The following is a 9956-nucleotide window of genomic DNA, read 5'->3' as shown; positions in this document are numbered from 1 at the left end:
AAACAGAGTTTCGTACAGAAGAATCATCATTTGCATCGTCAGCAAAACCAAATTCGTGTGGCCTATAATTTCCCATCATCCCCCAAATCTCTTTCTCCTCAAAAGCTCTTCTTCAGGAGACAAATCAATCCTTCTCTCTAATCTAATTTCTCTTTTGCTAAAACTTTTCCCTAATTTCTTCTTCTACTTTGGTGTCTGATCTCTCCAACTGGGTTTCGAATCAAAATTAGGTCTTTTTGATTCCCTAATCCTGTAAGTTTATCAATCAAAGTTCATATCTTTATCCCAATAAACAAAAGTCAAATTCGTCTAATTTCAATCTTGACTGCTTAATAATCAGATTCCATTTTCTGGGTCGAACCAGTTTTGCTCAACTTCAACTGGGTTTGTATCAATTTTACGACTTTTTGATTTCATTCTTGTTGAATCAAACCTACAGCTTGTGGAATAGAAGAAGATGACGATTGAAGATGTAACTCCGGTTCCACAGNAAAAAAAAAAAAAAAAAAAATCTCACTACATACATTTTTTTCTTTCTTTTGGACAAAACTCACTACATACGTTTTATTCGTCAATAGTTTAGCGGATACGTGACCATGTCATTCAAACACTTTAGGTAAACCAATCGTCGGCTACATTGAATTTCTCAGCTTCATGAACAATAATAATATCAGAATTCTCTAATAATATTTTATACTAATTTTTGATTACAACTTTTTAAATAAACTGTAAAATCTACACAAATAATTGTCTCCATCATTTGAAACAAATTTTGACACAGACCATACATGTCTATTCCACTTAACAGATCTTGTACGGTAGCATTAACTGAATTAGATGAACACATTTAAACAAAACATGATTTATGAATTTTGTCTTTGCACCTCATCATGTACATTTTTTTTTGAATATAATGATAAATTAGATTCAAAGAAAAAATATCATTTGTACAACTAATGCAACATTTAGCTGAAAAGAGATTGAAAAACTATGAATTTAAAAATAAGCTCTTGAACCAACGGAGGATGTCCTTGTGGTAGAGCGTCTATCACCCATGCCTTGTATCGATAATAGGCAGCTCCGAACCTGTTTATCAATCCATTTTATTAAAAGAGGAGCTGGGTTTAGAGTTCCTGCATGCCTTCTTCCATTTCTTTCACGCCAAACCGTGTATACCGTGGCTTGAAAAAAGTAACGAGCTATCTAGTCGATTTAGCAATGTTTCAGAGATTGTTTTAAGTAAGTCCATGGAGTATCTTGATTTGTAAACGTTTTCGGCTAGAGCTTTCCAAACCTGCGAGATAAAACCACAAGCAAAAACAGTTAATTTCTAGTCTATGTATCGTTGTTGCAGAAAACACATGTACATTAACGATCACATAATACTTCTTCCTAAACTTGTAGAAAGAACTCTTAAACATCTTGAAATGGCAAGCTCACATCAAAAATTTATATATATTAAGTCATTAACCGTCCTCTCTCTCTATTTTTTATTATTATTATATTTTTTTTTGACAGCAAACAGAAAAAATACAGTGTCTTTCTATTTTTTAACACCATATTGTACTTCTCTTCATTTTAGATAATTTCAAGCATACGAATTCAGTGCATCCTGAAAACACTGCGTCGATTCTCACCCAAATCTAATCAGCACCACCTAAGGGTCAAATAAATCGTCAGCAGCACAATAATAATAATACAGTAAATTTGACAATATTTAATTCACCTCTTCCGGCTAAACACGTTTCTCATTATCCAATAACAAACAAAAGACTCTTCTCTTTTTAGAAAAGATTAAACAGAGTTTCGTACAGAAACATCATTTGCATCGTCAGCAAAACCAAATTCCTGTGGCCTATAATTTCCCATCATCCCCCAAATCTCTTTCTCCTCAAAAACTCTTCTTCAGGAGACAAATCAATCTTCTCTCTAATCTAATTTCCCCTAATTTCTTCTTCTACTTTGGTGTCTGATCTCTCCAACTTAGGTCTTTTTGATTCCCCTACTTTGTCTAATCCTGTAAGTTTATCAATCAAAGTTCAAATCTTTATCCCAATAACAAAAGTCAAATTCGCCTAATTTCAATCTTGACAGCTTAATAATCAGATTCCATTTTCTGGGTCGAACCAGTTTTGCTCAACTTCAACTGGGTTTGAATCAATTTTACGACTTTATGTTGAATCAAACCTCGTCTCTTTAATGGTTTTTTTTAATGATGTTGACAGCTTGTGGAATAGAAGAAGATGACGATTGAAGATGTAACTCCGGTTCCAAAGAGGAACGGTTCTTCATCTGATGAAATCGTTGCTCCGTTATTACCAAAGTCTCAAGGAGACGAAGTTGCTTTTGATGAATTCAACGGAGCTTCGTTTAGTGGAGCGGTTTTTAATCTCGCTACGACTGTAATTGGTGCTGGTATCATGGCTTTGCCTGCTACGATGAAGATACTTGGGCTTGTACTTGGAATCATTATGATTGTTGTTATGGCTTTCTTGACTGATGCCTCCATTGAGTTCTTGCTTAGGTTTAGTAAAGCTGGCAAGAATCGATCTTATGGTGGTTTGATGGGTGGTTCTTTTGGTAATCCTGGAAGGATTTTGCTTCAAGTCGCTGTTTTAGTTAACAACATCGGTGTTTTGATTGTCTACATGATCATCATTGGTATTGTAAAATCATCTCCTTGTTTTTTTCTAGATTCTGATCATTTGTTGTTGCTACTACTGTGGTTGTTGAATCTTTTTTTTTTCTTTTGTGTGTTTGAAGGTGATGTGTTGGCTGGAAAGACAGAAGATGGAACCCACCATTTCGGTGTTCTTGAAGGATGGTTCGGTCACCATTGGTGGAACGGAAGAGCTGCTGTTCTTCTTATTACAACTCTTGGTGTGTTTGCTCCATTGGCTTGCTTCAAGCGAATTGGTTAGTGTTTTTGAGTTCCTAGAATGGGATGGGGACTGTGTTACTTTGTATCTTTAGTCCTGATGTGTAATTATGCTTTTTCTTTGCAGATTCTTTGAAATTTACATCTGCCTTATCGGTAGCTCTGGCGGTTGTGTTTCTCATCATCACAGCGGGAATTTCGATTATGAAGTTGATCAGTGGTGGCGTGGCAATGCCAAGATTGCTACCAGATGTTACTGACTTAACATCTTTTTGGAATCTTTTCACAGTTGTGCCCGTTCTTGTCACAGCTTTTATTTGCCATTACAATAGTATGTATCTGAGTTGTTATTTTGAAAGCATAGCTTTGATGAAAAAAAAAAAAAAAACTCATGTGTTATTGGTTTTGCTTGATTTGTTGCAGTTCACAGCATACAGAACGAGCTCGAAGACCCTACTCAGATAAGACCTGTTGTCAGATCAGCACTTATGCTCTGCTCATCTGTTTACATAATGACAAGTATTTTTGGGTTCCTCTTGTTTGGCGATGATACTCTTGATGACGTCCTTGCAAACTTTGACACCGATCTTGGAATCCCTTTTGGCTCGGTCCTTAATGATGCTGTTCGAGTTAGCTATGCGCTTCATCTGATGCTTGTATTCCCAATTGTTTTCTACCCTCTGCGGATTAACATTGACGGGCTCTTGTTCCCTTCTGCTCGTTCATTAACTTCCTCAAATGTGAGGTTCGGTTGCCTCACTGCCGGTCTCATTTCTGTAATCTTCTTGGGTGCAAACTTCATCCCAAGCATTTGGGATGCTTTCCAATTCACTGGAGCAACTGCAGCCGTTTGTCTCGGCTTCATCTTCCCAGCTTCTATTATTCTAAAGTAAGTTGATTGTTATCTATCATTAAGCAGGTTTGTTTTTTTGGTAATTTATTTTGATTTTTATGTTGTTGTTGCAGGGATCGTCATAGCAAAGCAACAAACAGGGACACGACCTTAGCCATTTTCATGATCGTTCTTGCTGTATTGTCCAATGCAATCGCCATTTACAGTGATGCTTATGCGTTATTCAAGAAGAACGCACCTCGTGAGTAAATCTTGGCCGAGAAAGTTGTGTAATATCGTGTTTCTGGATGAAGGAAGAAAAAGAAAACATTCGTTTTTTCTTCTATGTGAGATCGAATAATGAAGAAGACGAGACTTCTCTTCTCTATATGTTTTTACCATTGTTGTTGAGTGTTCTAAAAGGACTTTTTCCTTGCTTCTTGATAGATACCACCTTGAGTGTTGTTTATAGAAACTCTGTATAAAATGTAATGAAATACATATTTTTATTTTTTCATGGCTCTGATTTGATTGCTTCATATTACCCAATTGCTACAGTTGGTGCTCCTTGGCACGAAGGCGATCTTTATGGTGTCTACACGAGTCAGCATTGTAAATTTCTCATACATTAAGTGTCAAGTAAATACGCGTAGCATATTCTGATTTGTTGTTTCATAGTTCATGATAACCAAAATCAAGCTTTTGAAATCCAGCAGGACTTGTTAAATTTCAAAACACAAGAGGAAGTAAGTGGGAAAGAGATAACAAACCATCAAACAATTTTAATTAGATGTTTTAAATCCATGTGTGAGTGAGTGTCTCTATGTGTGTTCATGTTTCTTCTTTCACCTCACTTGGCTGTTGTTGTAGGCTTGAAACAGTCTATGTTGCAAAATCCTACTGATCTTATCATCTCCCCAAACCTGTCATCAAGTGATCAAACATCATAACCACCATCATCATCATCATCATATTATCAAATCATAATAAATCTGAGTAACTGTGTGTTTACCTGTCAATGCTATTTCTCCCTTTCTCAGGTTGTAGCTGCAGTTCCGTGGAATTACTCGGTTTCTGAGACCCATCAACGCTTTTTCTCGTTCTTTCTCTCTTATCAACGCTAGCCCTCGCTTTATCTGTACTCAACTTCGGCATCTCTCTTTGATCCATGCTTGTTCTTGACTTCTCTCTTTGATCTGTGCTCGGTCTTGCAGGTTCTCTAATATCAGTACTGCTCCTCGCCTTCTCTGTTTGTGGCGCAGGTCCGTTTCTAAGATGAGGTGATTTCTCAATTGCGGACACAAATTTCCTTAAATGTTTTATGTATTGCGGGTATAGCTCTAAGTCACAGTGGTTTCCTCCTTTGATCCAAAGCGGTTCATATTTTTCTTTACACAGATCAAACAATTGCTTCCCATGAGACCAATTAACAACATCATCTGTTGTTCCCTGCACACACAACCGGAAGCCTCGGATGAACAATGAAACTGACTTTGAAAGGAAACTAAAAAAACCGAAATGGACACGAGATGATACGCACGTGAATTACCAAAACCGGACATTTGACAAAAGATATCTTCTCAATATTCTGCAATTCACAAAAACATATTAGAACAGCAGTAATATCAAGAATCAAGAAAAAAGAAAAAAATAAGCGGATAAGGAGAAATGTAATATTGCCTTGTAAATGTCAAACCAGTAAGTTCGTTTGACAGGGTACATGACTCTAAGACCAGATGCAATAGCACTATGAAGAACAACAGCTCGTAGGTTTGGCAAACGAGAAGCCAATTCTAATGTCGGACCGCTTCCTACAGATTGTCCATATAAGATAACATCTTGTTCCTTCACACCATATTTCTCTTCCAAACATCTATATACTGCTTCTATATCGCAATACGTGTTCTGTTCACTAGGCTGTTGGGAAAAACACAACACCAGAGTAAACATTATATACGTAATACATCATTTTCGAGAAATTTGATAGATTATAATCAAACACAATGGATCATACCTTCCCTGAAGACCTCCCATAACCCGAATAATCATACCTTATTCATATAACACAGTAAAAAAAAAAAAAAAACAAATCAATATTCATTATTTTTCAAACCGACAAAACAAAACAACTTGTCTTAATCCTTAAAAACATCTTCAAAATGTCTGAACCAACCAAATTCCAAGCAAGAAGAGTAACTAAATTACCCAATTAAGTTGACACGAAGATGAAGGCTGAGCTCAGAGAAAAGCTCAAACATCTGACCAAGATCGGCTGCGTTACCATGAGAATACAGAAGCGTAAGTGAAGCTGTAGGATTCTTAATATACGCCGCAACCACCTGATTCCCTCTCTTCGTCTTCAGCTTCAATACTTCAACGCTCTCCTTCACGTTCTCTACACCAACCAGCTTCAGCTTTCCTCCCACCACCTCTACGCCGTACGACGGCGGATTTGGCGGGAAGAACGCAAACTTCGCCGCCATTGATGACGTCACCGCCCCCATTATATCCAGAAGAAAAAAAATGACAAACCTTTCAACGAATTCAAAGATTCTGAGAGCTACCCTTTTCTTTATACGAACCAAGATATCGAAAAAAAACGAACTTTTCTAGGAAAATTACAAACTTTGCTCTGTTTTGAATTCGATTACTACAGATGNAAAAAAAAAAAAAAAAAAAAAAAAAAAAAAAAAAAAAAAAAAAAAAAAAAAAAAACGTTTTCGTGAGAAGCCGATAATAAAAAAAAAAAAAATCAAAAATTCAAAATTTGATCTAGATTTGGGTTGACTCACCGACCCGGAGAGAGAGAATATAAAAATTTGGAATTGAAAGATTTTATCGAGTAAAAGAAGAAGAAGAAGATATCAATGGAGGATTTGTTTTTTTTTTTAATTATTACAGAAAAGTGAAAGAGGGAAGTGGAGAGAGAGAATTTAGGGTTAGGGGGGNGGGGGGGGGAATCTGGAAGATAGGAAAATAATTGCAGTTTTCACGGGGGAGGAAGAGGAAAATCCGGTGATGCGGAGGAGGAGGAGAAGCACTAGCACGTGTTTTTTGTTTTTATTCATTCAATTCCTTTTTTTTTTATATATAACATGAATATTAATGTAATCATAAGTAGCCTTTACTTTTTTTTTTTATATTACTAATTTTACTTTCGTTTCTTTAAACCCCTTTCTTGGATAAAGATTATGGATCATTTGCACTTAGATCTATTTTCTTTCAATCTTATTGCATTTAAACCTATTTTTAATTATTGCTATACTTTTGTCAAGTTATTAGTTTAGGTGTCAATTTCTCTTCTCCAAACTGCCCCGAGACTTAATGTGTTCATCCAACTTATGCAGTAAACAATCGAAACTAAGCTGTATTTCGGTTTGTTATTGGGACTGTCCGATCGTAACTGTTAGTTTAGATCTGATGGCTGAAAATAATAGTAGTTTCAGTTCCCTTTTTGGGCGACAGGTTGGATGTTTTATGAGTTACAATAAAATGAGATAGGTTGTTGATGAGAAACGTGAAGCTGTTGTAGGGTTTTGGGAGACATGGCTGCGCAGGTATGTGTTTGGCATTCATGTGGATAGGGTTTTTCCGATTTATGTAACTTGTTATTTGTGGATGGGTGAGTAATCGGGTTTTATGAAACGTAATGTAGGATAATTTCCCTTCTTACTGTGTCGTGATTTCCGGCCTTTGGAGTTGCTCGAGGGATGGCGTTTAGGGGTTTGAAGTGAATAACAAGCTTTTGTCGCGTGTAGTTCCTTTGACGGCGTCGGCGAGTTTAGTTGAATTGGAAGATTCGGTGGTGGCTGAATTCGGTTTGGTGGAGAAGAAGGCGACACTTAGAGAAAGATATCAATGGCAAAGAACAATCGCCACCAGGCCACTCCTTCTTTGTGAAAATGTGCCCTTGTTCAATTTTAGACTACAAATGTGCAATCCTTTTATCTTTAACTTCATCGTCCCACTCTCCCCAACCGGGTTCCGGTGGAACAACATCAAGATAAGGGGTTACTGATAACTGCGATTGTGGATACAAAATAAAATTTTAAATTGTATCCATGTGGATATGGTGAAAAAAGCAAAATGAATAAAGAACTTACGCCTGAATAATGCTCTACAGATAATACATCAGTTAGCGGTAGATTGTTCTTTGGAAGGCCAATTGAATCCCATTCCAAAAATGTACGTGGATGACCAGCCCCTTGTATCTTATCAAGTAAGCCATTGATGTTACGGTATGCGAGCAGTTGAAGGGCTAGAGGGAATCCATGCAAACGAAAAGTCTTTTGTTGCAGCTTCTCAGTGAAACTCTGTAATGGATCCACCGGTTTAGGAACATTGGCCTGACGTCTAGCTCTTTTAGCGACTGGTTTTGGTTGGGATTTCAAATCAGGTCTCATTGTGGAAATAGTCTTCAGAAAAGATTCTCTACCCCAAGGGAATGCTAGGAAGGAATCAATGTCTTCAAGCATCTCAACATAGTTCCACGTCGGTCTATGGGTTTGGCTGGAGGCAATCAGTACACCATCAACAATGAGAAGAAGAGCAAGACAAAGCTTCCGATCTTGATCAGTGATGGCAGGGTTTGCAAAAATATTGTGGACATCAGCTAAAGTTGTCTTTCGATCTTCCCCAATCAACTTGTCCCAGTAACATTCACCATCAGCATCAGGAGTAGGGTCATCTTCGGGGTCGTAGTCTTCAGGAAATTCGCCACAAGGTAAACCAGTAACACCTCCAAACTCTATCAAGGAAAATCTCATGGGGTATCCACCAAAAACAGTCCACATTTCATATTTTTTTTTGGATAGAACCTGTCTACAAAGGAGAGAGTGGAGTAACTTACAGGATATAGGGGACTCAATAATCTGAAGCCTAAAAAGAGACCCCAAACTAGACCCAAGAATCCTCTCAAATTCCGGAGTGCCTTTAAGAACCTTGTATATGGCGGTGAGGATATCTGGCTGGGAGTAAACATTAAGCCTAGCATCGGGGTAACGATCCGTAGCGAACAGACGGTGTGGGAGAAGGTCATCACAGTCGGCGGATTTATTCCCGGATGTACCAGCGCAAGCGCTTGAAGAGGGTTTGAAGAATCAAGAAATGCGACGGTTATCTACCATTCGCATGGGAGTGAAGGGGTTCCGACAAAAAGGGATGAATGTTGGGGTTAGAGATTGAGAATTTGGGGAATTAGGGATTGAGGATTTGGGAAATTAGAGATTGAGAATTGAGTATTTGGGGATTTAGGGCTTGAGCATTTGGGGATCTAGGGTTTCGGAAATTGGGGGTTGAGAAATTTGGGAATTTTGGTTGATTTTAAATTTTTACTTTTATCAGGTTTAGAATTTTGGAGTAAAAAACAAAAAAAATTGAGTAACTACAGTGAAACGGGTTAGCTACAGTGATTTGGTTAGTTAGTAGTTCAGTTAATAGTTCAGTTAGATTGAAGATTGTAAGAGTAAGAAAAAGTGAGGGTTAAAATGTAAAAAAAACTTGACAAAAGTATACCAATAGCTAGAAGTAGGTCTAAGTGCAATAAGATTGAAAGAAAGTAGGTCTAAGTACAAATATTTCAAGGATTATTGCGGTTTTGTGTTAAAATTGAATTCTAAATATATGTTAAGTTCAGTTTTCCTTTTTTGAAATTTTGTTATTAAAACATTTCTAATATTAAATGTTGTGGTACGAAATAGAATGTTAGAAAACAATTTGTTTGAGTTTAGAATATAATATAAAATCAATGGTAATGACTTTTTTGTTGTTACATAATACGAAAATTTTAAATTAAAATAAAACTTTATTTAGACTATATATATATTGTATAAGAATTTTACTTGTCTAATGTTTATAAACATATTTAAAAATGTTTGTTCTTATGTTATCTGAAATATAAAATGTTTTTATGAAATTTGTAATAATTTCTATTTTATTTTGTTAAATTAAACTTAAAGTGTATGTGGTGAGTTTCATATTTATGATTATCATAAATAACATTGTAAAAAATGTTAAGATTTAGAGTATCAAACTTAAAGTCTATGTGATGAGTTCATCCTTTATGATTATCATAAATAACATTGATATTTATAAATAATTATCAAAACCTTATATTTATTTTGGTTTTCTGAATTTTTCTGCAGAAAATATTATATTATTCGGCTCAAAGTAATTAAATTTTTTAAAAATAGAGATATACCTCAGTCAGCTACTATTCAATTACTGATTCTTAAGAATGATTTAAAG

The 9956-nt window shown here is 36.2% G+C and overlaps 2 protein-coding genes across 3 annotated transcripts; one reads left to right on the top strand and one right to left on the bottom strand.

The window, feature by feature from the left end:
* LOC104790603 (sodium-coupled neutral amino acid transporter 3) lies at nucleotides 24-4227 on the top strand. Of its 2 annotated transcripts, none has more exons than XM_010516382.2 (6): nucleotides 24-252; nucleotides 2226-2661; nucleotides 2764-2916; nucleotides 3006-3209; nucleotides 3302-3767; nucleotides 3845-4227. In XM_010516382.2, the coding sequence occupies exons 2-6, from the start codon at nucleotides 2244-2246 to the stop codon at nucleotides 3978-3980; spliced, it is 1377 nt and encodes a 458-aa protein (XP_010514684.1). In that variant the 5' UTR covers nucleotides 24-252; nucleotides 2226-2243; the 3' UTR covers nucleotides 3981-4227. The 2 variants fall into 2 exon arrangements, with proteins under 2 accessions (XP_010514684.1, XP_010514683.1); XM_010516381.2 differs by lacking the exon at nucleotides 24-252 and adding an exon at nucleotides 1810-2019.
* Nucleotides 4339-6675, bottom strand: LOC104790602 (protein ABHD17B). Its single transcript, XM_010516380.2, has 6 exons — nucleotides 5916-6675; nucleotides 5725-5761; nucleotides 5391-5627; nucleotides 5251-5298; nucleotides 4723-5159; nucleotides 4339-4633 (listed from the first exon to the last, which is right to left on the bottom strand). Exons 1-6 carry the CDS (start codon nucleotides 6212-6214, stop codon nucleotides 4561-4563), a joined length of 1131 nt encoding a protein of 376 aa, XP_010514682.1. The 5' UTR covers nucleotides 6215-6675; the 3' UTR covers nucleotides 4339-4560.

The sequence above is a fragment of the Camelina sativa genome, chromosome 6, assembly GCF_000633955.1.
Source record: "Camelina sativa cultivar DH55 chromosome 6, Cs, whole genome shotgun sequence".
Classification (NCBI taxonomy): Eukaryota; Viridiplantae; Streptophyta; class Magnoliopsida; order Brassicales; family Brassicaceae; genus Camelina; species Camelina sativa.
Note: the sequence above shows the minus strand (reverse complement) of the source record. Positions and strands in the feature narration are given on the sequence as shown.